The 27755-nt window shown below is 42.8% G+C and overlaps 1 protein-coding gene across 2 annotated transcripts; it reads left to right on the top strand.

Annotated features, from left to right (window-relative positions):
• The first annotated feature begins 609 nt into the window (after positions 1 to 609).
• Positions 610 to 27335, top strand: ZFYVE16 (zinc finger FYVE-type containing 16). Of its 2 annotated transcripts, none has more exons than XM_030968803.1 (18): positions 610 to 698; positions 7520 to 7628; positions 7816 to 9959; positions 13118 to 13214; positions 14070 to 14246; positions 15036 to 15184; positions 17267 to 17642; positions 18246 to 18368; positions 18474 to 18629; positions 19218 to 19442; positions 20728 to 20810; positions 22641 to 22745; positions 23166 to 23316; positions 23503 to 23583; positions 24119 to 24281; positions 24641 to 24746; positions 25152 to 25316; positions 25575 to 27335. In XM_030968803.1, the coding sequence occupies exons 2-18, from the start codon at positions 7559 to 7561 to the stop codon at positions 25734 to 25736; spliced, it is 4533 nt and encodes a 1510-aa protein (XP_030824663.1). In that variant the 5' UTR covers positions 610 to 698; positions 7520 to 7558; the 3' UTR covers positions 25737 to 27335. The 2 variants fall into 2 exon arrangements, with proteins under 2 accessions (XP_030824663.1, XP_030824662.1); XM_030968802.1 differs by having other exon boundaries at positions 616 to 753.
• The last annotated feature ends 420 nt before the right edge of the window (positions 27336 to 27755 follow it).

Below are 27755 nucleotides of genomic sequence, written 5' to 3'. Positions count from 1 at the left end.
AGTGCCCAGGGATAGAGTGAGAGTGATGTCACTGTAAGGGGTGTGATGTCACCAGGATGGGCACAGACAGGAGTCTGCATGGGCAGGGCTGATGGAGTGGAGTGACATAGTTAGGAGGGGTATGATGTCACCGGAACAGGCAAGGAGCAGGGCATGAGGGGGCTGATGGGGTGGCAGTGACGTCACTGTGGGGATGTGATGTCACTGGAACAGGCACGGAGCAGGGTCTGAGCGGGGCTGATGGAGAGGCAGTGACGTCACCATGGGGTCTGAGGGTGTGACATCACAAGACCTGGACGGCAGGGGCGCCCCCTGCCGGCTGGGTATGGGACAAAGTGGGGGGTGTGGCCTGCACAGGAGGCTCCGCCCCTCCCACAGGCCCCGCCCCAGGTCAGGCCCGTCGGCGACTCGGCCCTAATGTGCTGTCAATCACAAGCAAAACCACGCCCATTTCAGTATGCCACGCCCTCTCGCGCTGTCCGTCAACCGCATGGCCCCGCCTCTGCCCCAGGCTGCGCCCCACGCCGGCCGCGGCGGGAAGCGCACGCGCAGGGTGGGGATGGGCGCGGTGACGGTGGCGTCAGGCGCGGGTGTGGCCGCGCAGGCGCGCTGCGCGCAGCGGAGGGTCGAGGCCGCCGCCCGGAGCCGCCGGCGGGGCCGGGGCGGGCCCTGAGGGGAGACGGCCCCGAAGCGGCCGGGTGAGGTCGGGGCGACGCGGCTGTGGGAGTCTCACCTCTGACTGAGGTTACCTGGGTGGGTTATTTACCCCCGGAGGTTTGTGGGTGTTAGTGATATTATTGCTTACTGCTGTTCTTATATACGGTATATCGAGTGTAGTATATGTACCAAGAATACTTTGTAGGGTATATGGAGAATATATACGGTATATGAAGTAAAATAGACGAGATTATTTTATAGATTGTATAGAATACATGTGTGGTATATAGAGTAGAATGGACAATCGAACACTGTACACTTAGGGGGTGTAAATCATTTTGAGTCTGTGTTTCAATACGAGCAGAGAATGGTCCCTGACACCTTCTGGGGAGCACGGCCGAGGCCCCAGCCGGCTGCCAGAGCCCGTGCTGTCGGTGCTCTGTGGCCGGCGAGGTGTGATGCGAACCTCCGCTGGTTAATAATGCAAAGCAGAGGAGCGGGGTGGTGAGCGAGCAGTGGTTTCCGCCGAGCACCGAGGGCTCTGCCGGGCCTGGTCCCGTTTCAGAGCCATTTTCTGTCCCGGCTGGCAGATGCAGGTGGGTTGGGTCTGCCCAGCCCGCTCCTCCCGGCGGGGCTGGCTGCTGGTACTGCTGGTACCGGGAGTCATAACCAGTCTGTTCTGCCTCCAGTGTGCTGTGTCCACGTCTGGGCTTCACAGCAGAATAAAGAAGAACCTACTGGAGGGGCCCAGGGCAGGCCCCAGAGAGGATCTGGACTGTGCAGCACCTCTGGGAGCTGGGCTGGGCAGGCTGGAGATGGGAACGCTGCCAGGGATCCCATCAATGCACCCAGACATCTCCAGGGCTGCCAGAGCATGGCCGGGCTCTGCTCGGTGCTGCCAGCGCCAGCAGCAGCAGCAGGGGCCATCAAAGAAAGGGCAGCGAGGTGCAGGGCAGCAGGAGGGAGAACTTGTGTCCATGGAGGGACAGCAGAGCCCTGGGACAGCTGCCCAGGGAGGGCCTGGAGTGTCCCTGTCTGGGGACATCCCAGCCCCAGCTGGACACCTGCCTGTGGGATAGACCAGGGCAGTTCCCTGGGCAGGGCTGGGAACTCCAGAGGAACCTTCCAGCCCTGTAATTCAGGGATTCTGTGATTCTCTGGGTGGTGTGAGTAATGCTGTTCTCATTTCAGAGGAGTAGGGTTTTATGGGTGGATAAATGAACAATAATCCTCGTAAGCTGAAGGTGATGTGGGATGGAGCTCTGAGGGTGGCAATGTCCACAGTCCTGCTGGAGTTCTGTCCGTGTTTAACAAACGGGATGGCATTCTTCAAACAAGACAATTTGTTGTGGTGTGTCCTGTAAGCTTGTCCTTATATGTCTGAAAACTTATGCAGCTTTTTGTTCACCCCGTGATTCAGCTCCTAAACTTGCTGTGGCAGCAGCCACCTCAGCTTTTGGTTTGGACAATGGGTTGTTCTGCTCAGCAAGAATAATTTTTGTTTTTATTTAAATTTTTCACGCAGTGTTTGTTCAGTTGTGCTGAACTTCTCCATCGGGTTGGTTGCTGATCTGTGGGCACCTGTTCCCTTAAACTTTTTGTCTTTAAGGCTTCAGGCCTATGTGTGGGTATATGATGTCAGGGAGGGATAAACAGCTGGAAATTAAGTCCTTCAGTACCCTTGATGCCTTTTCCTTGGCCTTAGAATTCTGAGTTACAAACGGGTAAGGGATGGAGAGGTTTATATTTTGGTATTTAATAAGGATTTTTGTGTTGTAACAATTTGTCAAAATGGAATCTAGCAAAATGCATACATACGTTAGATGGTGTATACAATTTTACAGATTTTGTAAATTAGTATATTTAACAAATATGTTTCAATGAGAGGTTTAAATAAATAGTGTGATTTTTTTTATTTTAAGGTATTTTTTCCTCAGATAGGTGTAAGTTTACTGGATGTGTTTTAGAGGGGGTGTTGGTTTCTCAAGATAGTGTAACATTTTCTGCCTTCTGACTTTGAGGCTTTTAGGAGTTGGGTCTTTTGGCTTAGCAGAATACCAAGATTATGTTAAGATATTAGGCCTAAAGAATTACAGGTATGTATGTTAAAGGTACTGAGAACATATAAAAGGTATATTAAAGAAAGATAAAAGTCATCATGATGGCATCACCCTTAGTGAGGGAGAAGGGGCACACTGTACTCCGTGAGCATTTCACTGTGAATTTAGTGCTCAGTGCTCGTGTTTGTATTGGAGGTTTTGCTCTGCCTGTGGTAACTGCTGGGGTGCTAAGGTGGAAAAAAACCATTTCAGTGCTCCCACCATCCTTAGTTCAGCATTCTGCTCAGGCTAAATCTGATAATTAAACACGGTGATGGAGCTGAAACAACGTGACCAGCGAGCAAAAAGACTGCAGTTGTGGTGCTCAGAATTGAGGTGGTGGTCATCCTGTGGTCATCTCTCTGGAAGGGAGAGATGTTCCCTGTGCCCCTGCTTGTGTTCTTTTCCCTCTAAACCCCAGCTTGGGCTGTTTGGTATGTTTGGTGTAAAATCCTCTGCAGTGGAGATTACCTGTAGCAAACTGCGCGTCTGGTGGTGCCCATATGTGTGAAAACTACAGAGAGTAGTTCTCAGGGGTGCTTAGCCATCAAAAGGTAGCTTGTCTTCAGACCTTGGATTGGCTACTTGGTAATAATTAACCTACCAATTCTGTTTTGCAAGTTATCCCCACTGAGAACTGCTCACTGCCTCCATTTACAGAGTGTATCTGGGGAAAAAGCCCTGACAATCCGTCCTGTAAGTTGGCCACCCGGTGTCCCAGCAGCCTTGTGTTATCTTCTCCTTTAAATAAAAGTGTGTTGAGAAATCCCCAGTGGAATGTTGGTTTTGAACTCTGGAACATGTGCCTGTTACGTTAGAAGGGATAAGTAATTCATGAAGGATTTAGAGGAAGTGTGGAAGGCTGTGAAGTGTTTTAAACGCCCTGTCACACCTGCGGTCAGTGCAGTCATCGAGATCTCAGGGTTTGCATTCCACGGTTAATAGTTAACAGTTTTAATGGGCAGGAACTATTGCCTGTGATTCTTAGGTCTGTGTGGTGCTGTGCTGGGAGTGTGTCAGACCATTTGTTGGGGATCTAGGATGAGCCTGCTTTGAAGTTTATCTGGAGAAGTGACATGTCCAGTGTGCATTTTTGTGCTTAGATTATTATTTTCCCATTTTGAGACAGACTGCTATTTTATCTTCAAGTCTCCTCCTGCATATTTATAGTTAATCTATCTTTATCTGAAACCATATAGTCTTTAACAGACAGTGATTTAAATATCACTTAAAAGTTTTTTTTAAATCTATAAAATTGAGCTGGTGAGAGCCTAAAGTTGTATGTCTCCTTGCACTATTAGGGACTTATTGCCTTAGGTAAAGTTATAAGCATAACGTTTATTTTTAAAAAATGCTAATCTGTGAACCAGTTTAGAGAGTGTCTAGTGACTGTATTCAGAGCTCTAAAAAATAAAATCAGAAAATAAGAGTTTGTGTCTGCCTAAAAAACATATACAGTGGTGATGCTCCTGTTTTCTGATAGAATATATTGTAATTCTTTTGTTACAAGTATAAGTCTTAAAAGAATATGCTCTGAACAAATGCATTTTGCTGAAGCATGTGGTTCCTCCAGACCCTTCACTCAGGGAAGCAAGCAGCCATTTAATAAAAATGTGTCACCAGGGCTTTTTCATAGCTTCTAATCCAATAATGTAAACACTGGGACAGGCTGCAGGCAAATCCAGGCAGCAGAAAATAAAACTTGTAAGGCTTTTACAATTCTTCGGATGCAGACACATGGAGTTGGGACAGAGAGGTGTGCAAGGGACAAGGAGGCACTGCTGGTCTGCCCTGTTTTGGGGGTTTTGGTTTTGTTGTGGGTTTTAGGTTTTTTTTGCTTGTAGGTCTATTGTAGAAAGATAAAAACATATGAAAAGTTTGAGGAAAGAGTAATGAAATTAGGAGTAATGCATATGCTAGTTTTTCAAGGTTAGGTTAGTTATTCAAAATACTTTACCAAGTCAAATAAGCATTTTATTTTAAAAATAGATTTAACTAAACAAAGCAACATTTCTGGGTTAGTAGACTGAGGTATGATAGTTTTGTGGGCTCTCTGTAGAAGTGGGTTAATCTGTATTAAATAGATGTAAATATTGGTGTGTGGTTTTAGTTCTACAGTTCTATTCATTGAGTTCTTCCTTTTTCTGGAGACTTTAGTGGGCCAGTGCTGTACAGCATCAATGCACCCTTCTAATTAGCATTATAATCTAAAAGTAGATAGTGTTGTCATCTAATAATGCCCTTATGCTTAAATCACAATTTGTTTGTGTCTCTCAAGAGTGCAACACAGTGAATATTCCTTAGGCCTTTTTAAATAAAAGACAAAGTTAGATGAAATAATTACTTGGCCTCTCGTCTGTACTTTTTTCCAATGGGGAAGGTTTTTGTTATTTATAAGCTTCTGTTGTTATTGATATCTGTGATAAGTGGTGAGGTTGTATAATAAATACCTACAGAGGACACAAACCAGCATTACGCATCCTCTGATGCCCAGTTTTCTTGTAACCCTTCAATATTTCTTGTTTATGTGGTCTATCTGAGTATTGACTGCCCACAGATACGTGCTTTAGGGACGGGATCTGCACTTTGATGTCTCTCAGTGAATCACCAAAAGCTGTTAATCGTGTAAGGCTCTTAATTGAAATAACTTCCAGTTCATGTTGTTGCATCCCCCTTGCCGGGAGGTTGTGATTGTTACAGGAAGGAGCTGTGCTCAGATGGGCGAGGAGAAGGGGCACCGAGTCTGTGCTTGCTGCTCTTCCAGCCCTCCAGGCGACAGTCAGAGACTTGTATTAGAGTGCAGCCCGAAGGCCTTGGCTGTGACTAATTAATGGCCACAGATATCCAAACAGTGATATATTCGGGTTGTTCATTTTTTTGTGAAAATTTTTGTGATCAGTTGTTCCAAAATTTTAAAAGTTTAATATAAACTAAAATGTAAAAATAGTAGTACAAATTAGAGCAATAAGAATTTGGACAGTCCGAGTTAGGACAATAAAGAACAATAAAAAAACCAAAGAATTATGAACGTTTGGATGCTTTCCTCTTGAAGGCATTGGTCGCTAACAAAGGATTAACTCTTAAAAGCAACAGCCTGTTGCATATTCATATATCTCATACATGATTCAAAAATTCTTTTCAAACAAAGGGTGTTCTCTGGTTATTGTCAACTTCCCCCTCATCTAGTAAATCAGTCATCTCGGTCCCCACCAAGTCTGGTTCTTCCCAATAAGGAGGCAGTAATTCTTGTCTTGGGGATTTTGGTGTTTTGTTGCTGTTACTTCTGTGCGAAGAATTTCTTGAGCTACTTAGAAAAAGTATCTTACATCACATTGTTTCTATTTTATGTTATAGCCTAAAAACTGTATTTAACACACTACTGAAAAGGATTAATGCAGTATAACTTTCTAACATAACACGTATAATACTAATTTTAATATTTGTGAAAAGCCAATCATATAATACGCATTTTTCACATTTTTGGCTTACATATGGGCACAAAGTACTGTGTTACTGTGTATTTGTTTCACCTTTCTTAACGCTTTTGCAAGCCTCTGTTTGAACTACACATTGCCATGAAGTGTTCTTGTTCCACGCATATTAATGTGGTAAATAGTTGCGTCACATGTGGTGAACAGCTACACATTGACGCAGGTTAAAGCTCCTGATCTGAACTATTCAGTGAGGGGAAACCTTAGAGCTTGGGGGGAAGCAAGGCATGGAATCTAGATCTGTAGCTGCAGGGTGGCATGAGTGGTATGAGAGGATTGATTGTTTGTTTGGGCTCTGAGCTTTCAGGAGGATGGCTGGGCATTACTTGGTGGCCAGAGCTCCAGTTGCATTGGGGTAGGCTGTGAGGACAGCCAGTGCAGAGGCTGAATGCACTGATGAAAACAGAAGGAAAACTGGACAGCTCTCCACCACCCGGAGCTGATGTCTGGTTTACAGACATCAGACTAAATGGATCCCAGTCCCTTCAGTTTGCTCAGAGGAACTGTAAATATTGATTTTTGATTGGTAGTTCCACTGTATGGGTGTTCAGCCATTGAAGAAGATGTGCAGTTGGAAGGCAATTCTGAGTGACCAAAAAGGCATAAAATTGAGTGGCTGGAAATGTTCATTAAACAAATAAACCAGGGTGTTTTGCAGTGGGGGATGTGATTGATAAATAAACAGCTTTCTGATGACCTGATAAGTCTATAATAAGAGTTTCATGTTCTTGGGGTCTCAGAAGCATAGTTAGTGTGTTTTGAGTAGAACAGAAATTATGAGCTCAATTACAATGTTGGATTTTTAATTATTATTTTTATTTACAGTTCAGTTGCATTGAAAGGTAATAATGACCTGTTTTGTTTTTTGCCTATGGGTTATGTGGCATAAAATGTTAATGGGGTCAGACTAGAAGATCCTAATATTCCTTCTGGTTTTAAACCTTTGTGCTGACATTGTAATGCCATAGCACTTTCAGATGCTTTGGTTTTGTTTGTTTGGTTGGTTTTGTTTGTTTGTTTGTTTGTTTTTAATAAGTAGACTCAATTTTGCAGTTTGAAGTGAATTTGGGGATGTAATGCTGAGTACACTGAGCATATCCAGAATACTTAGAGGCTGCAACCCTGATTGTGCTTAGGTTTTGTTTACATGGAGAGAGAACGAAGTATTAATAAAAATAAAAAACCACCTCATATGAGCTGCTGTCTAATACGAACACTTGGACTTTGTAAACAAAAATTGCCTTGAATTAAATGCTGTGTTTTTCTCTGTAGGTTTAAGAAGGCTAAAGCTTCACTAGAACTGAGACTAGAATGGACAGTTACTTTAAAGCTGCAGTCTGTGACTTGGACAAACTGCTTGATGAATTTGAGCAGAATACAGGTTGGTTTCTGCATTGCCTTTTTAGTGGAAGTACATGGTCAAATGACTGTTACCATGGAGTTTGAAAGTAGCATCTGCTAAGTAAAAGCTTGTATTGATGAATAGATGGGGTTGAGAGGAGGGAGTACACTGTGGAAAGACAGGAGTCTTATAAACTTTGCTTTTGATCTGTTCTTGCTTAAAATAGATGAATATGAGTGCTTCAGAACACCTCAAAATCCATACGACTCAAAGCTGTCTTCAGTCCTGGATTGCTTAGAGCATGCACACCCCACAGCAGAGCTGCCAGAGGATCCTGCTGGATGTCATGCCCCAGAGGAGAGCTCTCCCTGCGCCCCTGCAGGCACAAGGGACGTGCTCAGCTTCTCACCACCCAAAGAGAGGGGTGTGGCTGGACCTGACCTCTTGTCCACTGTGGACAGTAGTTCCCTAAATGAAGCTGAGGCTCTGAGCCTGGGAAGGTGTAGCGTGCCTGTATGTGATCTTGTCAGTGACACAGCAGATTTAATCCCCTCAGTGGCTGCTCCAGAAGGGGCTCAGGAGCTGCAGCCAGATGAGTTCCAGGGCAGCCAGGGGCCCTCTGGCTGTGGCGTGTCTTGTGTCCCCACTCCTGTTTGTGTGAGTTCACCTGGCTGCAGCGGGGTTGCCAGCACACAGCAGAGGGATGGGGACTCGGTGTTACAAGATTCAGGGCATCTTACAACAAAACAAATTAATGATTTAGCTTTAAAACCAGAGAGTTACGCTGCAGGAACAGTCCTGGGCCTGTGTGACGATCAACATGGGACAGAACCTGTAAAGTGCAATGAAGTACTCGACCACCCTGGACAAACTGCTGCCCTGGATCCTGAATGTGTCACTGTAACATCACAGAGTTGGAATTCACACAGTCCCAAAGATGAAAAACTGCCTTTTGAAACACAAGACCGCAGTGCATGCTCTGCAGCAAGCAAAGAAGTGTATGGAGGAAATGCCAGAGGAAAAGTAGACCCAAACAATGGGAGTAATGCTGATTCCATGTCTTCAGTTCTGCCAAAGAGGCACCCGCTGCACAACAGCAATGCAACAGTACCTGGAAATTGTGTCTTGCCAGGCTCGTCATGTCAAATGGGAGCTGAAGTAGAATTGGAAAAGAAAGGCACAGAAGAGAATGCAGATAGTGAAGAACTTAATAGCAGTGAGATACCAAGCAGTGTTTCCAGTTTGTGTATGTCAGCTGAGGATGTCCAGACATCTCTGTCTTGTCTTTCCCTTCCTGTGTCCATGTGTGGTTCCTTAGTTGTATCAGAAGAAAAGGTTAATCCTCTACCTCAAAATGCAGTGGTGGAGGTTATTAGTGATACTGTAAGTGTTCATGCTGGAGAGTCTAAAACTCATCTCCCTGGCAGGGAATCCTGTGAAAGTACTAGCTGGCATGAACAAGAAGATGTAGCTGAAATCAGTGAAAGTATTGCAGAAGAAAGTGGAGATGGAGAGAAATACAGTACTGAGAATGTAATTGATGATATTGACTCTCAGCAAATCAAAGCTTTTGCTTCTGCTTTTCTAGACGTTGGAGCTGAGCCATATGATGTTGGTGTAGATACTTTTTATGATGAGAGCATGAGCTCTGTTATGGCTGACCTCACTGTTGAGGACAATGTTATTAAAAGTGATATTCTAATAAGCGACGCTGAGCTTGATGATTTCTTGTATGGACAAAGTCTGCAGTCCAGTATGTTGAAGTCTTCAGACAATGATGGTAACTTGGTGGAAGCTGATGCAGATGGAGGGAGTTTAACAGATCTGAACAACCTGGATTTCACAGAGGTCAATGAAGAGCTTATGCAAGCAAAACTGGAGGAGATAATGAGCATTAATAGTAACCTTAAAACATCTATTCCTGACAATGAAGTGGAAGCTGCAGCAGAGGTCACCATGTCTCAAAGTCAAGGCATGACTGAGAGTGGCAGTGAAACTCTGGCTTCTGATGTTTGTGTGAAAGGTGCAAGACCAAAGCAGTTGCTTGACCCTTCCCAAGGAGCTCCTGGTCAGAAACAACTGAATAGAACTAATGTACTTGAAAGAGAAAATCAGGAATGTGGTTCTGTTAGCCCAGAAGCTCCCCTCTCAGACACCAGTGTAAATGCTGGTAATACTGACCCTGGAGAAAGCAGCTCTGAGGCTGTAGGAAATCAAACATCTGAAAGTGCTGAGCCACGTAAAGCACCTGCAGCTCTGTCGTGGAAGCAGCCCCTGTGGGTCCCAGACTCAGAGGCACCCAACTGCATGAACTGCCAGGCCAAGTTCACCTTCACAAAGAGGCGACACCACTGCCGGGCCTGCGGGAAGGTGAGTCACTGGGGAGGGGTCCTGTGCTGCTGCAGGAAAAGGACATTCTCATTTAGCCATAACCAAGATAGAAAAGGGAGAGAATGTTGACAGAAGTGTTGTAGGCTCAAAGTACTTTATTTAACAAAGGCCAGGTTCTATTTTCCCTCCACAGGAGCCTAAAGACTGTTGGAAAAGACTGATGTTAATTAAGAAACATGTAGCCTTTTTTGTGAAAATTGTGATTAAAGAGAAGTACAAAGTATGTTCTTATCTGCCATTACTGGATAATTTGGTGTGTTTTGCATAGAGTAGGGGAGATGACATGATGGACTAATTCATCACAGTTGTATTGAACCGGCCCATTACTGAGCTTTTAACTTAAGTGTTTATGTTCTAAAAAATTGAGGTGGTGATGATGAGAATCCAGTGTCTTACTAGTTATTATAACTGTGGAGCACTGCCCCTGAACCTGAAAGGATTGCATTTTGTCAGGAGCTGTAGCAGCAGTACCAATGCAAAAAGATTTATGGTCTAAATCTGTCTTCCAGTATGTTTAGATCTATCACTTTCTAAGGAACTCATCTCAGGGGTAAAGTATGTGATTCACCAACAAAGTGAGTAATTGCAGAACTTTTTTTCAGCCTGAGGTCTTCTACAGAGAGTAAGTGATGCCAAAACTGATATTCAGTTCAGAATTCCCTTGTGATTTACTGTGGCTCGTACTAGTGCATAAATGGAAATGCTAGGAGTACTAGTGACCTCACTGTTCAGTGTTGCTCTGTAAGCTCTAAGGATGAGGAGACAGAGCAAAGACTGATGTCAGCACTAAATTTTTGCATCCCCAGTGTTAAGCACCACCTGGAAAGGCACGGTAGTTTCTCTTTCCACCTCTCTTGTAGCACTGTGTATTCAAAGCATGATGCTCATTTACTGAGCTGCAGCCACTGTGAACTAAAATGTAGGTCTGAATTGAGGTGTCCAGGATATGAAGAACTCCTTGTGCTGACCTGGCATCCATGGAACTTACTGCCAGAATATTCTGGTGAGGTTTTGTGATGGTTTAAGCACAGTCCTTCACAGTGGGTTCCATTTTAGTCCTAAGCCTGACTGACTTCAGGTTCCTGTTTTACATTTGCTGTGAAGTTCTCACACTTTGTCTAGAGGTGGGGATGGGACACCCTTCACTGCACAGTGCTGTTGACAGCTGTGAGTGTGTCAGCTGAGGGGCATGTGGCAGAGCAGCAGTGTAATTAGGGAGCGTCACAATGTCTCTTCATTAGGAGAGGGAGTGAAGGCAGCATGAATTGTCTAAACCTTACAGATATGGGAGTGCTGTGCAATTACAGATTTTCTGAACGTGCAGCTTAACCTTCTGCCTCATAAGACTTTCTGTCCTTTTGATAGCAACTTTTTTTGTCTTAGAAAATCCCAGATCAGACATTCCTTGTGAAGCTGTTGTTTGTTGTGTTTTCAGCCATTTGGGAACTAAGGGAAAACTGTTTGGAATTCAGAGTTGTCCTCTAGGGACTGTTCTAGAAGACAGTTGTATGGATTCCCATAGCTCTTTTTTATCCATGAAAATAGCAACACTTGTGGACTCTGGCATCTGTGGCAGAGGGAAGTGTGAAGTCAGTGGTCCCTGTTTTCTCTCCCCTCTGCAGCCCTCACAAGGCCAAACAGCTTTGCAGTTCCATTGTCCAGGTGTTTGTCTCTTGCTGTGGTACCTTTTTTCTTCCTAGTTCAAGCAGGACCCACTTGTCTGCTCAACAGCCTGCTACTCACCTCCTTTCTCCTGTGCCTCAGTTTGCCTTCACCTTTCAGGTGCATTAGGATTAATCCTCCTGCAATCCCCTGCAGGTCCCAGTGTCACCAAGGGTATGAGGAGAACAGTCCTTGCTGGGGATTGTGCTGCTTGGCATTGAAGCCCTGAAGTGGATTATAACTGATTAGCAATTAATCCTCATCAGTTACATTCTTAACATATGTACTGAGCATGCATGTTTCCTGTTGAGGTAGATTACATGTGGCACTAATCCAGAGGCTGCTGGAATAGTTTCTTTTTTTAGCTCATATTACACTGATCAATCACTGCTTTTGCAGTGAGTTTTCCTGCTTGGAGGAGTCAGTTGTAATAACTTTCTTTTTTCCTATGCCACTCATGTTTGGGATTCCTCTCCCACCTTCCCCCCTCCCCACCTTGATCTACTTTGTTTTTCTGGACTGGGAGCAATTAGGAGTAGAGAACACCTTTAGGGGGTTTCAGAAGACCTTTTGTAAAGGGTCCAGAGTCTGCATATAGCTAAAAATGGTGTGACTCGTTAAAAACTTGCAGATCATCCATGAAAGAACATAAAGGGAAAGTGACAGAACCTCCAGATATTTATGGCAACTCTTGCAAAACACCAGCTATTCTAAAGACATAATTCTTTGAATGAGATTGTGTAGATCCCATTGTAGATTGTCCAGGCTAATGAGGCACACTTTCCCCCCTGTTTCTGCTTTAAAATAGAGAGGATATATACCCTGTTGGAATAGAAGAGCATATTCTGTTCTTCCAAAGCAGCGTTCTTTGCAAATACTTGTCTGAAGGGAGCTTATCCCATGCAGGCAGCACTGCTTGTTCTTGCTGAGGGAGCAGGAGAGCCACTCAGCAGCTCCAGCAGCCTGCAGCAGGGAGCTCTGGGCTGTGCCAGGCTGGAGAGGCAGCCCTGAGTGCCTGGCAGACTGGTAACAGCTTCCTGAGACCTGTGCTGAGCACACAGGGCTGCAGACATGGTCCTAAAGCGCCAGAGCAAGAACCAGCTCTGCACCTCACTCCTTGTGAGGCTCTGTTGCCTGATGTAAAATACGTATGGCAGGATACATGTAGGATTGAGAAGAATTTCAGATGGGTGGGGCAAGAACTTGGGATAGGTGGTGCAACCTGAAATTCTTTTCATCACTCCAGAGAAGAATTTTATTATAATTTCAGTTGGGTCCTCCATGTTGCTGCTTTCTGCTTGGTGTTTCGAGGGTTTTGTTTTTGTTGTTCTTTTTTTTCCTGAGGATTTCTTTGTCAGGGGTTCAGATACAGGCTTGAATACAAGGCTGCAGATGGTTTAGAATGAAGCAAGTGTATTTTCCTATTTGCTGTGCAATATGTCTACAATATTTAATGTGATCCTTTTCTGATCCAGGTTTTTTGTGGTAGCTGTTGCAAGCGAAAATGCAAACTGCAGTACATGGAGAAGGAAGCAAGAGTCTGCACTGGCTGTTATGATGATATTAATAAAGGTAAAGAGTTTTTTTTTTGAGTAATTGCAGTAATCATTGAACTGTCTCTTTAACCCTTATTCTTTTTGGGGAGCTTGATTACTTTAATTGGTGTAGGTTTTCCTATTTCTGAGATGGAGGATAAAGAGAATAACTGTTCCTTAGTTGGATTCCAGTTCTTATTCTGAACTTTGAGGCTCGAGTTGGTTGTTTTTTATTAAAAAACAAAAAAAGTAGCTTTTAACTCCATAGAACTAAATAGAAAGTTACAGAAGAATACAATTTGAGTCATCTGTGACTGGAATCTAGCAGAAGTTATCCTCCCTCCACAGTAGCCCTGTGTGTGTTTAAAGGCTACATCCCTCCTTGTTCTCACATGTTTGCCCACTTTATGTTGCTTCCTGTCCTGGTGTTTTTAAAGTCACTTACCAGGGCTGCAGTAAATGACTCATCAGATAACCTTTTCTTAGCTGGAAAGCTAACTATGGATGCTTATGAAAACATCAGGAGAAACAATTGAGGTCCTGTTGATGAGTATGTAAATAACAACTTGAAAACATGTCAGATTTTTAATAGGCACCTCAGTGGAGTTCAGATGTGACATGTGTTTGCCCCAAGGGCCTGGGGTCACAGTGGTGTAGCCACTGCAAGGAGAACAAGGGGAGGTCTCTCTATCTCATGAGAAATGAGGCAATTATGCAGGTAGAAAATCAGTCTACATTTTCTTTCGTACAACAGTGTGGCTGTTTATTTTTCATACCTCAATCACAAACTTTACATTGCCTCTGCCAAAAAACCTCCACCCACCTACAGTACTGCTCTGCAAAAGAAATTTAATAAATTGTGCGATCTTAAAAACTAACCACATTATTTTAGCACAGGCATTTGAAAGGATGATGAGTCCAACTGGTCCTGTCCCCAATTCCAGTGTCTCCTCTGAGCGTTCTTCCGCTGTTGCACCTGTAGAGGAGGCCCAGATACCCGGGGGTGCCAGCTCTCCTTCACCATCTGCACTGTTGCCTACCTCAGCACTTAAACAACCTGGTCCTGAAGGTACAGATCCTCAGTGTAACACACATCTAACACTTTGAAAGTCTCTTTGGAAAGAGCTGCTAGTCACATCTGGGATTTATAGTTGGTATTTTTTGTGTGAAACAGGAACGCTCTGAATGGAAACACTTTCACTTCCCAGTCTTGGTGCCTGGCCCCAGCTGGTCCTAAATCTCCATATATGAGAAGTGGATGTTACTTTTTTCATTGCCTTCTCTGTTTACATTGTAAATGTTTTTGTGTAGCTGTTCATTCTGTAATTTTGACATTTCTTGGGAGATCTCTGGCTTGCATTGGACTGCCATTCTTAAAGTGAAAACAAAAAGTAGCTGTTCAGGGAGAAGTTACAAGGGAAGAGCAAAGCTTAATCTCAGTGTAAATACAAATGATTGGTAGCTAACTAGTGTCTTTGTTCCACCTTTATTAAACATCTGACCTTCTTTGAAGAAAACACATTGTTAACAAAATGATAAATCAACTTTTTTTAGACTGTATTCCATCTTTTAGTTGTGATATGCATTTCATTCTTACGTCACTGTGGAGGGGTGATTGAGGAAGTAGCCTTTTGTAATACGAATTGATAGATTTAACTGTAGCAGGGCAGCTTCCTCTGCAGGTGAGAGGTTACGTTGCCTGATTGGAGACTGGCTAATGTCACCCTGTGCTTTGTTCCAGTGAACAGACATTCTCTGTCCATGTGGTGGGGAGAAGGGGCTTCATTTCTGTCCCTCTCAGCTGTTGGAGTGGCTGTAACTCGCGATAATACAGAGTTGTTGTTCTCGCCTGTCACAGGGCTGTGCCCCAGAGAGCAGAAGAGGGTCTGGTTTGCAGATGGTATTCTGCCAAACGGGGAGGTGGCAGACACAGCAAAGCTGTCCTCAGGAGCAAAGAGGTCGCAGGACTCCAGCCCAGAGAACACAGACCTGCCTGAGACGCCCGCGGTAGGAGTCGGGATGGGTCAGCTGCACAAATTACCTGTTGGGAGAGCTTTGCTGGCCAGGCATGGGGTTCTTACACACCATGGCTTCTGAGTCACAGCCTTTGGAACCTGAGACAATCATTTTGGCAGTGGCTGTGAAGTCCTTGGATTGGAAAATATTGTAGTAATTTTCAATTTGAGTAAAACCGAGCAAAGTTTTCCAAGGAAAACCTTCTTCGGTTTGAGGTGTCTGTGAAATTCAAAATCTGTGTGGCTGAAAATTTGCCAAAGCAGTTTTTTCAGTACACAGTGTTTGATGAACCACTTTTGTGAAGGTGACCTCAGCCACAGTTCTTAAGGCTGTCATTAGCAATATGCTTATAGTACAAGTTTGTGGTTGTTTGTTTTTATTTCCTGTGGCCTGCTATATTTTAGTTTTCTGTATTGTATAATCCATCAGTTTATATATATATAAAATATAATTTTATTTATATTTCTATAAATATAATTTTATTTACATTTCTATAAATAAATTTTATATATATGTAATTTTACATATATATGTGTAATATAATCCATCAGTTTGCCTGCTGGATCAGACTAACCAACTTGCTTAGTGCCCTGCAATTATAGGGCATTATAGGGTGTAGCATTATAGGGTGCAACAAAATCTGTGTATTGCTTTTAGTGTGAACTAATACTGAACCAAGAAGGGGATTGGTTTTCTAATTTTGTGTCGCATACGTACTAGTGAATGAACTGCCCTTTAAAAAAAAGTCCACAGAAGAGGTGTAAGTTTACTGTGGAAAGACTTAGCAATGTTCCTCAGGTGAAGTCTTTTTAAGATAAAACATAGCACTGAAGCACTGTTTCAAGTAATAACTTAAAATCCATGATTTTCACAGCACTAAAGAGTTTTTAAAATATATTGATAAAGTTAAAAAAACCAGATAATTATTATTTGTATGTAGAAGATCTGAGCACTTAACAGGTGTATAGCATTTAAACCAGCTTATAGTCATGAATAACTGTAGTAATCAAATAAGAAAAGAGTTAGAGTAAACAAAAGATACAGCCTGTCTCTCATTTTGGGGAAAGAATGAGATATACAAATACAAATACACAAAAAGTATTTGCACTTGCAGAAGATGGGCAGTGTCTAAAATTAAAAGCAGCGTGGATAAAGTGAGTGGAAGACAATTAGTTGATGGTTCTCCTGTGCAGCCTCAGGAGCTCAGACAAAACCAGCACAGTCCAGCTCCGAAGAAAAGGCAACAAAAATCCTGGAAGTGCTGCTGCAGGTGTGTGAAGGGCAGAAAATGCCAAGTATGAAACACCCATGAGCAGATTCAGGGAAGAAATCTGTTATTAGCCAATTTAACCTTGTTTTTGTCTGTGTTTTTGCGGAGTCTTCCCTTTGGAGTTGGTGGCTTTTTTTTTATTTTGTGGCAGCATATTTGTTAAATGGAAGATTTGCTGGAAGCTGATGGGACACCAGAACTGCTACAGGGCAAGCTTAAAATTGCCAGGTTTTTTCTTGTTGTATGGACAAAGTCTTCCCTCTGGTATAGGATGCAAGGCTAAAGAAAGATACTGTGCATGTCTGTTTTTTTTGGAGGAGTCTTGGGGGATTGGTTTTTTCCATTTTATTTTATGACAGCTGACATCCCAGTGTACCTGTGTTCATGGCTTGTCGTACCTGTCTTGCTGGGGAAACAGTGTGGGTTGGACTCCACAACCAGAAATTAATCAGACTGAGCAAATTTATATTCAGCTATTAGTAGAACAGTAGAAATAGTGTAGAAATGTTTGCAGCACACAACTGCTGATCCAGTTTGTGTTACCAAACAAATATATTAACTATATATTCACCCATCTTCACCTATATTCACAGCATCTTCACCCATGTAACTCCTAAACAAAAAAAAGAAAGCAGAGGATCCAGGAGAGATTTGATGGCTTTCTTCTTATTAGGAGGAAATGTATTTCCAACTTTTGTGATAGGTTTCTTTCTCTTTTTGCTTCTAGAATACTAGTAATGAAAGTTTAGCTGGTTATGAGACAATGTAGATTTTTTTTTGTTGTTGTTATTTCTTCTTCACAGGCTGCAAACCCAGAGGAAGATGACCTGGTAACTGATGTAAATCAAAAACTGAAGGAAGACCTAGATAAGATGACAAGAATGGAAGAATCACATCCTTCTGTTCCTTCAGATGGTGCACAGCAGGCCACACCAGGCCAGAGTGAGGTGGCACCTAGTGACAGATCTGTCACTCTAGGCACTGAAGAGTGTTCCCCTGCAGCAGCAGAGAAGAGCAGTCCCAGTTCAGTGGGACAGAGCACACAGGCTGTGCCTGTCTCTGCTTCAAGCTACAGAGCACTGTGTGGGGTAGAGAACTGGGTGCGACGAGACATCAGCCTTCTTCCTGATGGTGATCAGCTGCCTCCACTTCTGCTTGCACTGGGTGAAAAAGGGAAAGGTAAAAGCTGCTGACATCTTGAGAAAATTGTTACTATTTACTCATAGAATCCTAGAATTGTTTGGGTTGGAAGGGACATTAAAGCTCATCCAGTGCCACCCCCTTTCACCCACACCATCTACTATCCCAGATTTGTAAATACAGACTCATCTGTAAATACAGACTCAAAAAATTGTATTTTATTACAAATCTCATGTAATTTATTCGTTGCATACTGGATTGTTGTGTAATGACTGTGCACTTTTAACAAGATCAGTATGTTATGAGAAGAATGGGTCACCACTTAGTTGCATGATGGTGGTGGCTGTGCTCATCAGAGGTACCTGGCAGAATCAGGGTATGGATGAGGAGTCAGCACACTTTCAGTCAGGATTTCCAAAGGAAGGGCAGCCCTGGTTGGCACCTTTCTTACAAGCTGCTGCTTCAGTTCTCTGTGTTCCTTGAATCTTAGGGTAAGCTGTTCCCTGGTTGATCTGTAGCTATTCAAATCTTGGGAATAACCACAGGGTAAGAGGATGGGATGACTCTGTCATACAGTGAACTGATTCTTGGTTTGGGTCATTGGCTGGTATTTTGAACTAAATCATGTGTCAATTTATTTAGATCTTCTGGTGGAGGAACATCCATGTCACCAAAAGGTCACCTTGCTGCTTGGGGAAGGAGGTCCTAATCCATTGACTTTTATTCTAAATGCAAACTTGCTTGTCAATGTGAAGCTAATAAAATGTAAGTATTGCACATTTTCTTTTCCATTTAATCAAGCCTTTTCTTTTTTCTTTTTTTTTTTCTGTCTGTAAAACAGCATTACTGTGGTATCTTATCTTTTTAAAGATTCCTCAGAAAAGTGCTGGTGCTTCTCAACAAATGGACTGCATGGTTTGGGTCAGGCAGAAATTGTCATTCTGTTGCAGCGTTTGCCAGATGAAGATGTTTTCCCTAGTGAAATATTCAAATTATTTCTTGACATCTATAAAGATGCAATGAAAGGTGTGTCATTTTAATGTCTAACTTTTTCTTGTGTAGAATATTCTTGCTGATCTTTAGGTTTTAAAGTTGATAGGTAATTTTTCTTGAATTATTTGTCTAATGATTCTGTTGAAAGAGCTTGCAGTGTTAGACTAGAGTTCTAAATAACCAAAACAAATGAATTTATGTTTGTTTCATTTGCTTCTGTAAACATCCTGTTCGCAGGTTTTTTTGTTGTTTAGTCATATTGTGGTGGAGATTCTGGGTATGAGCCATGAGTTTGTGGTTTTTAGGACACCTGCACTTCATTTGTAGAAGTATAGTGCTCATAAATGAAAATATTTTAGGTCTGTTGATCAACACTCATCCACTGATATGTTTAGGACTTTAGGCACTTATTTGGAGGAGCTTAGCTCGATAGTCAGGTTCATTGGGTGATGAAGTACAGGCTCATATTCTGTGGGTTTAGACAGCTGACAGGCTGCAGGAAGATGTGAGGGGAAGGGTGGGCTGGCAGCTCTGTCAGAGCTCACTGCTTAGAGCAGTTCTCTTGGCACGGAGGGGTGAGTGACCCAGCCCTGTAAACACTCTCCATTCCTCTTTCTACAGGAAGGTTCATAAAAAATATGGAGAACATTACGTTTACAGAAAACTTTCTCAGCAACAAAGAGCATGGCGGATTCCTATTTGTTTCACCAACTTTTCAGGAACTTGATGATCAGATTCTACCAGATAACCCTGTTCTTTGTGGCATTCTTATCCATAAGCTGGAAATACCCTGGGCAAAAGTGTTTCCAATCCGTTTGATGCTGCGATTGGGAGCAGAATATGGGGGTAAGTTTTAACAGTGCCAGTAGCTGCATAAACTGTAAAGTTCCCTTTGGAAAATACGAGTAGTTTTTAGACAAGCAAGCTACTTTAAAATCATCTTTGCAGTATTTTATATTATACTTGTATAAGCCCAACATGTGGAGCCATCTGGGAGTGCTCACTGTCCTGATAGACTTCTTTGATTTTTTTTTCTCTTAGCAGATGAGAAAGCTAAGAAACCAAAACTGGCAGTAAAGTTTAAAGATCCTTTTTTTGGTTGTAGGAGAAAGGTTTGAAGGGATGTTCACATGCCCAGTTTGCAGTTCTGATAAAATGGTTATTTTAATTACATTATTTGAGTTAAGTATATTGGCAAAATATTACTGCTTCATTAACCAAATAAAGATACTGATTACTTAAAAGGATAACTTATTAATACATTGGAAAACTCTAGGCATGTAAAAAGGCTGTAGCCCACCACTGTAGAAGCTGCAAGTCCATAAATGTGAGAAATGGATTTGTAAGGGATTCTCCAAACCTGACTGAAGGCTCACACAGTCTTGTACATCTGTATGCAAACTCTGAGATAAGGTGTGCTGACTTAGGAAGGCCATGGAATAGAGATGACATTGTTGAGAGAGATTGAACTGGAAACAAATTTCAAAGGATGGCCTTGCAAAAAGACCAGATATTTTGGAGAATTAGAACTGTGAAAGATGCATTGTAGCAAAATCACATGGGGTAAAATAATAGGTGGTTGGTGCTAGAAGTATTAGCAGCACTGTGTGGCTACAGCTAATAGGCTGAAAAACATTCATAAGGTATTGTAAGCAGGAAATTAGTTGGTTTCTGATAAAATGGCATTGGATTTTACATCTCTTATATCTCACCCTCTAATGAGACTGATATGGAATAAAATTTTTTAAAATGCCTCTCAGTTGCCCCGTCTCAGTAAAGCTGGGAGTTGTCCAACACATAAACCTGTCACCTGTTCATGGACTTCTGGAGCTCACAGTGGACCTCTACCAGCCAGAAACTGTCTGCATAGTGACAGGGTGGCAGCTGCTTTGTTGTTGTTCATTCTCTTACTAATCCACTTGCTGTGCTTGGCTTTTTTAACCAATTTTGTCAGATATAACCATGGAGGGAGAACCACACAGTGCTGAGAAGTAGAGAGGGGCTCTGTTTCCTTTGGCTGGTCAGATATTGAGGTTTAGAGACAGCTTATAGCTGAAAGAAACCTATAGAACTACTTGGAATAGCAAGTTGTAGAGCTGTTGGTAGGTAAATGTGACCTTTTTCTTCCTAGCCTATCCAACTCCCATGGTAAGTGTCAGGCACCGGGAGCCGCTCTTCGGAGACATTGGACACACGATTATGAATCTGCTTGTGGTGAGTAGATGCTTCATTACCTGCCCTTCCTGTTGTCATCAAAATATCCTCCAAACAAATGCTGAATCTTGAAAGCAGAGCTAACATTTCTGTTCTTCATACTTAAAACTCGTGAGAGAGTTAAAAAAGCAGTTTGTTTCAGCTTGTACTGTTATGCATTAGTTCTGGTAGTGAAAAAAGGCTTTTAATGAGTGAGAGAGATGTTGGCATTTGCACTGATGCTGGCAGTCATCATTCAGGTGCATTGCTTTCTTCTGAGCATCATTGTGGTGCAGGGATTCTGGTCTTAAATCTGACAGTCTTAAATGTGAAGAAACATTTGACAGGCAGATGCTGTGGACTAACTGCAGTACTAGTTGTTTTGTCAGACAAACTTAACCTTGCCACAGTTACTCAGCTTGACTGTCTTTTGTGAAGGACTTTTTGGCAAAATCACAGGTGTGGAATTCATGCCATTTCCTGTGGAAGCTTTCCCTCTGTTACCCAAATGATTTGATTTCAGATTGCAGTAAGCCTATGTTCCTGACCAGTGACCTTCCTCTTCTGATACTTACGCAGAACTTCCAGCCCTTCCCTCCCAGCATTCAGGGCAGGGCTGTGGAAAGCAGAGCCAGTCTCATTTGGGCAATCACTGCATCCTCTCTTGGGTCTGGAGACCATCATAGCTGAGATGAAACTGCAGTCTTTGCCCCTTTTTCCTTTTTGCCAGCACAGGTGTGCAGATCACAGCTGGAGGAGGTGCCCCATCAAAGAACAGCAGGTTTCCTCCTCCTGTAGGAGCCTCCCACTGAAATCCACAAGCCACCACCAGCCTCACTGGTGCTGTGCCAGTGCCACTGTGTATCTGCACCCCGAGGCTTTGGGCAGCCTTCCTGCAGTACTGCTGCTGCTGGATGGGGTTTCTGTGGAGCTCCTTTCCAGGTGGATCAGAGTTTCCTGGGTTCCCCTTGGTGGCTGTGCCAGCCTGAAGCAGGCAGGGGCAGTATGTGCTCCTTGCAGGAGTTTCAGTGTCTGCATGGCTGCAGAATGTTCTCTGGGTGGTGCCTTGGCACCTGTGATGCAAATGCTCAGTGAGAGATCATGCAGAGCCTGTCCCCACACAAGTGGCTGAGGCAAAGGGCACCTGTGATTTACATCCTTAGTGCTGGATGCTGTCCCATGGAAACCTTAGTGCACTTAGATATTTGTAAATACCCTTTTGCTGCAGCTGTGCTGATGGAGGAAGGCACTGATTGCCTGGCTGGTGAAAAGAGCCTCTTTATACCTTTATTTTCTAGCTGAAGTAGTAAAAACAAAGTAGACCATTTCATACCTAATGTTGTTGTTCTGGAAATAAACAGAATTTTGCAGTAGTGGCTGAGGTGATGGGAGATTACTTCTGTCACAGAAAGGGATAAGAAACGCTGCACTATTCAATCTGTGAATCAAATTAGATCTGTAGAGGACAGGCTGTGAGCCTGCAAACAAACTCATCTAAGTGGTGGCTTCCACACTTCTTTTCTATCAGAGAAGGGAGAATGTTGAAGTTTTTCCTTCCTTAAATCACTGGCATTCTAATGTGAATGAAGTAGCCATAGAGTAAATAACCCATTGGTTAACAGAGCTAATTTGTCAGTGCTCTGAATTTATTAATACATTCACTGAGATACCTGTCACATACACGTGGTGGGCAAAAAGGGATCCCTAAGTCTTCAGCCACTCTAAATACTACTGTTTTTTGGAAGTCCTACAGATGCATTTAGAGTACTTTCATCTAATTGATGAAGGTAAGGAAAAGGTAATAGAACAATACTTAATTGTCTGCTAACATAAATACTTTGTCTGTTATAGGACTTCAGAAATTACCAGTATACTTTGCATACCATAGAAAACCTGTTTGTCCATGTGGAAATGGGTAGAAGCTGTATTAAAATACCTCTGAGGAAGCACAATGAGGTGAGTACCCCCATCTTAGCTTTCTAATCCAAGCTGCTTTAGTCTTCCATTTTTTTGTATTGCACCAGTCACACCTCTATCACCAGCTCTTTGGAAAAACCCTCTCTGAACTTCATACTAACCTAAATGTGTAATGGGAAGGGCATGTAATTACCTGAGCACACACTTCCTTCTGTGATACACTGGAAGGTGGATAATGAGGAGTAGAGATTTAGGATAGCTGTTAAGTACTGAAAGATCTGCAGTTTCTTCAAAGTCCTTCAGCATGTATTTTTAAACATTCCCTCTTGCAAATTTCCTGATTATGATGTTTTGCTTTAGTAATAACAAAAAAAAAAAAAAACAAACCCAAACAAGCAACAACCAAAAAAACCCTCCTGGTGAGATTTATCAGTGTAATGACAAACTTTGTGTTGACAGGTGATGAAGGTGATCAATTCCTCTAATGAACATGTAATTAGCATTGGAGCCAGTTTCAATACCGAGGCAGACTCTCACCTGGTGTGTGTGCAGAACAAGCAGGGCCTCTATCACACACAGGCCATCAGTGCCACGGGACAGCCCAGGGAAGGTAAGAGGTCTGAGGGACAAAAATCACATTTCTAGACCAGAAATGGAAGTTCAGTGTTAGGCTGCATGGAAAATGCATCTCTGGTGTCACATTAAATTGTGTTTTAGGAGGAGTGCAAGTTTAATGTCAGTTATGACTGACTGGAGTGACATGAAGTGGTGCTGACTTCCTTCCTACTTTGTCTAGTTACAGGTGCAAGTTTTGTGGTGTTTAATGGAGCCTTAAAAACATCCTCAGGATTTTTAGCTAAATCCAGTATAGTTGAAGGTAAGAATTTTGTTCTGTTCTCCTCTTAAGAGACTTAAAAAGAAGAAAAAAAAATAATAGCAGTTTTGTGCAAGATCTTTATGTCTCAGTAAGCTAAACGTTTCTTTTCAGGTTTTTAAATTTTGTTTGAAACCTATTGCAAAGAAGTGCTGCATAAAAATACATGATAGTTCACCTACTTGTTTTAAAACATTAAAATTTAAACTCTGATTAATCAGTACAGGTCTTTCCTGCACTGTTTTCATTGCCATATTGCTGAAATATATATATTGGCATATATATGCAAAAATTTTCAAAAATTACCTTAAAAATTATCTTTTAGTTTGAGTTCTGTTGACAAAATAGGTTTTCTTCCTCTTTCATGTAACATTTAGTGCTGTAGGTGGGGCATGCATTACTTCTGTGCATTTATTAATTAGCTGTAGGAGATGGTTGGTCTCAGTAGAACTTAAGCCAAGATTCTGTAAGAACGAGATCATGAAGCTGGGCTGCTTTTCCTGTGGATAATGTGGAATTTTAACTGGTTTTCTTCTAGATGGGCTAATGGTACAAATAACACGAGAAACCATGGAAGGCCTACGTCAGGCCTTAAGAGACAAGAAGGACTTCAGGATAACCTGTGGACAAATGGATGCTGGGGACGTGAAGGAATACGTAGATATTTGTTGGGTAGAAAATGAGGAGAAAACAAACAAAGGGTAAATGTACTACCAAAGCCAGACCTCTGAGAGAATTCTTGCTCCCAATGTTCAAAATTTTCCCTTTAGCTTCTTGAAATTAATCTGAAGTATTCTTGTGACAGAAAGTGCTTGATACCAAGGATGGTTTATAGTGTCTTAAACCTGCAAGATTAGGTTTCCATTAATGCTGTTAGTTCCCTGTTTAGGATATTTCCTCTTGTACCATCTGTATTTTCATAGTGCAAGTCCCGTATTGTACTTTGTTGTTAAGGTGTTTAAATAGCCTTAAAGGATAGGTAAATATTATTGCATAGAAGTTACTGTATCTAAACTATAAGTATTGTTTAAATTGCTAATCACACTATTGTTTTCCATAGAATTTTGAGCCCAGTTGATGGAGAATCAATGGAAGGAACTCAGAGTGAAAAAGCACTACAATACAGAGACTTCGAAAGAGAGGGAAAAGTTATGAAGTGCACTGAAGTTAGTGAATTACATAGTTCTTAAGCCTTTTTTATTACTTAGGGAATATTTAAGTGGTAATGTGATGGTACTAAGTGAAGCTGTTAAAATGAGCTGATTTTATGTGTAGCCATTCTGCCAGGCAGAATGTTCTCTGCAGCTGCTTGGTGAATTTACACACTTGTAATTTTTCTCCTCTGCAAAAGACTCAAGTCTGTTGGCAGTGACAGCTCTGTAAATGCCTAATGCAGGCATTCCCATGGGTCCTGAAGTATTTTGATTGTGTGGAAGAAATACTCAGATGCTTTTCCAGCAGACAAGCATCAAAGCTTGCCCTGTGTGGTGTTACATGATCCTGAACTACTGTTTTTCCTAACTTTGGCATGTACCAGGCTTCTGACTGCCCTTCCCTTTCTCTGATCTCAGGTTTACTATTTTGGAAAGGATCATGAACCCTCCAGTGCTGTTCCCCACCAGTTTGCAAAAGAGATTGCCATTGCCTGCAGCACTGCTCTTTGCCCTCACCTTAAAACCTTGAAAAATAACGGGATGAATAAGATAGGACTCAGAGTTTCCATTGACTCAGACATGGTAAGCTTTCAACTTTTATTGCACACACTCCATTTCCACTGAAGTACCTTCCCTTGTAAATACCTTGGATCTCTCCTTGAAGGTTTAGAGTTTTGCCCTACCCAAGATCCACGCTGAGGATGACATTTGGGGAAGAAGCTGTCTTAGTCATTAATTTCTCACTTCATGGTAGCTGAAATATTCTTTTACTGTGATACAGCACATTTTGCATATAATGTTAATACAAGAAGTGTTAATATCAGTATGTTTCCCTCCTAGGTTGAATACTTAGCAGGATCTGGAGGGCACCTTCTCCCACAGAACTACCTGAACGACTTGGACAATGCTCTGATTCCTGTGATTCACAGTGGAATGTCAGATCCTACAGCTCTGCCACTGAAAATGGAATTAGCATTTTTCATTATAGAGCACCTGTCTTGATGAGGCCGATTACATGCATATACTGATTTCCTAGATCTGAACACCAAAGTTGTAATGCTACAAACACTAAAAATGTTAAAGTTTCTAAACCTTTTATGTTTTAATAGCTTTTCAAACTGTTTTTTTTTTAAACCTCTCAGATCCTCTCTGCTTCCTCTGCCACAAAAGAGTCAGTTTGTGTCAAGAAGTTCTGAAAGCTGACACTTAAATCAGGTGCAGAAGAGTGCAGGTTTTGTTACTGTCACACAGCTGCAGCACTTGGTAGGTGTAGTGTGACTCCAAGTCATAGGATCTTGCCTCTCACCCTCTCACCAGTGTGTAACTAAAGCTGCTGGGGCTCCGTGTGATCTCTGCAAGAGCTCAACACTGGAGCAGGGCTGGCCCAAAACTGTTTCCTTTCCACAGCAAAGGGGTTCAGAGCCCAGAGCTGCTGTAGCTGCCTGGAGCCCCCCGTGTGCCAGGGCAGCTCTGGCAGCTCAGGGGAACGCTGTGGCTGTGTGGATAAACACCTCACTGAGGTCCTTAACCTGGGGATGTGATGCTGGTGCTTCAGGAACATACGCTCTCAATGTTTTATAGAGTAACTAGTTTCTTTCTTGTATTTATAAGGGTTTATCTAACTTAAATGGATGCTATTTTTATAAAAAGTGCTTTTTCTTCTTTACTCTCGTCAGAATTCCATACACAATTTGACCTTTCAAGGATTAGGAAAAAACAGATTACTATTGATGTGATCTACATGTAGCAATAAGTGGGACAAGAATTCTGCAGTATTTTTTCTGCTCCTGTCTACTGCTCTTGCCACATTTTAGTAGCCACCTTTGCTTTCAGGGAGAACAGATGTATTAAGTCTGAATTTTCACAAACAGGTTGATTCTAGTGGAAGGTGCCCCTGCCCATGGCAGGTGTGGTTGGGACTCTTTAAGGTCCCTTCCAACCCAAACCGTTCTGGGATTTTTAGTATACCTGAGGTTCTTGGTAGGATGTATTTTTTATACTGGGTCATGTAGATCTATTTATGTATTTGTGATGCATGTGGTTTGTACTGAGGTTCATCAAACTGCGGTTGGGGTTTGGTAGCAGCCACACAACTGCTTGTCGAGAACAGAACCAAAACTAAATATATACAAGATCTATATTGTTTTCAGTAAAAATGCTGGTACAATTTTATAATGAGAGTATTAAAACTTGGATGCCTTCTTGATGCTAATAGGGGATATTTTATGTTTTTGTATCAAAAACAATTTGTAATTAAACCTAATCTGCTCTGCTATTATCTGTGCTTTAACACTCCAGTCCTAGAAGGGTTCAGGCCTTGAGATCTAACCCTGGATGGGGCTGAGCTGCATTTCAGCCTCTGTGCTGACTTCTTCTGAGAAGCTGCTGTTAGGGAGAAGGGCTGAACCCACGCACAGTACGAACAGAACTGTCCTTGTTGAAAACAAGCTGCACCCAGGCCCTCGAGGGAGCCCCCCAGCAAGAGGCTCAACAGTGTTTTGGGTCTGTGACAGGGCCGGGGCACCTGAAGGAACAGCTGCCTCTTGGGACTTAACCTCTACTAACTCCTTTTCAATAATTATCAATAAAGTTAACTACAGTGCTTGCAACCTTCTGCCTCTTATTCGTAATGAAACAAAGATTTGGAATGCGTGTGTCCTGTCTGTGCAGCTTTCTGGGACTCCTGATGTTGCCCCAAAGATGGGATTCCTTGCTCAGCGTGCCACAAGCCAGCAGTGACACCCTGCAGAGAGACCCCAGTCGGGGCTGGGTGCCCCCCGGGCTGTTCCAGCACCGCCCTGCCCTCTCCCTGCCATCAGCGCCATTGCTCACACACAGACAGAGCCGGGGCTCCCCCAGCCCTGCCCCTGGCCCGCAGCGCCCCAATTGCCCCGCAGGCTGGGTGAGCGCAGCCGGCTCTGCGTGACCTGCAGGGCACACGGGGGCCCTGAGCCTTCCCACGAGTCTGCCAGGCATGCAGGGATGTACACCAACATCCTGATCTCACACAGAGCCACAGAA

This window comes from Camarhynchus parvulus, chromosome Z (genome assembly GCF_901933205.1).
Source record: "Camarhynchus parvulus chromosome Z, STF_HiC, whole genome shotgun sequence".
Taxonomy (NCBI): Eukaryota; Metazoa; Chordata; class Aves; order Passeriformes; family Thraupidae; genus Camarhynchus; species Camarhynchus parvulus.
The sequence above is the reverse complement of the archived record's forward strand: the minus strand, read 5'-3'. Positions and strand labels throughout refer to the sequence as shown.

What these genes read in the sequence shown, in the direction of transcription:
- ZFYVE16 (XM_030968803.1), top strand. Translation starts at nt 7,559, where the DNA reads ATGGACAGTTACTTTAAAGCTGCAGTCTGTGACTTGGACAAACTGCTT. An exon ending in AAGTTATGAAGTGCACTGAA is followed by an intron (nt 24,747 to 25,151) that starts GTTAGTGAATTA and finishes CTCTGATCTCAG; the next exon opens with GTTTACTATTTTGGAAAGGA. An exon ending in TTTCCATTGACTCAGACATG is followed by an intron (nt 25,317 to 25,574) that starts GTAAGCTTTCAA and finishes TTTCCCTCCTAG; the next exon opens with GTTGAATACTTAGCAGGATC.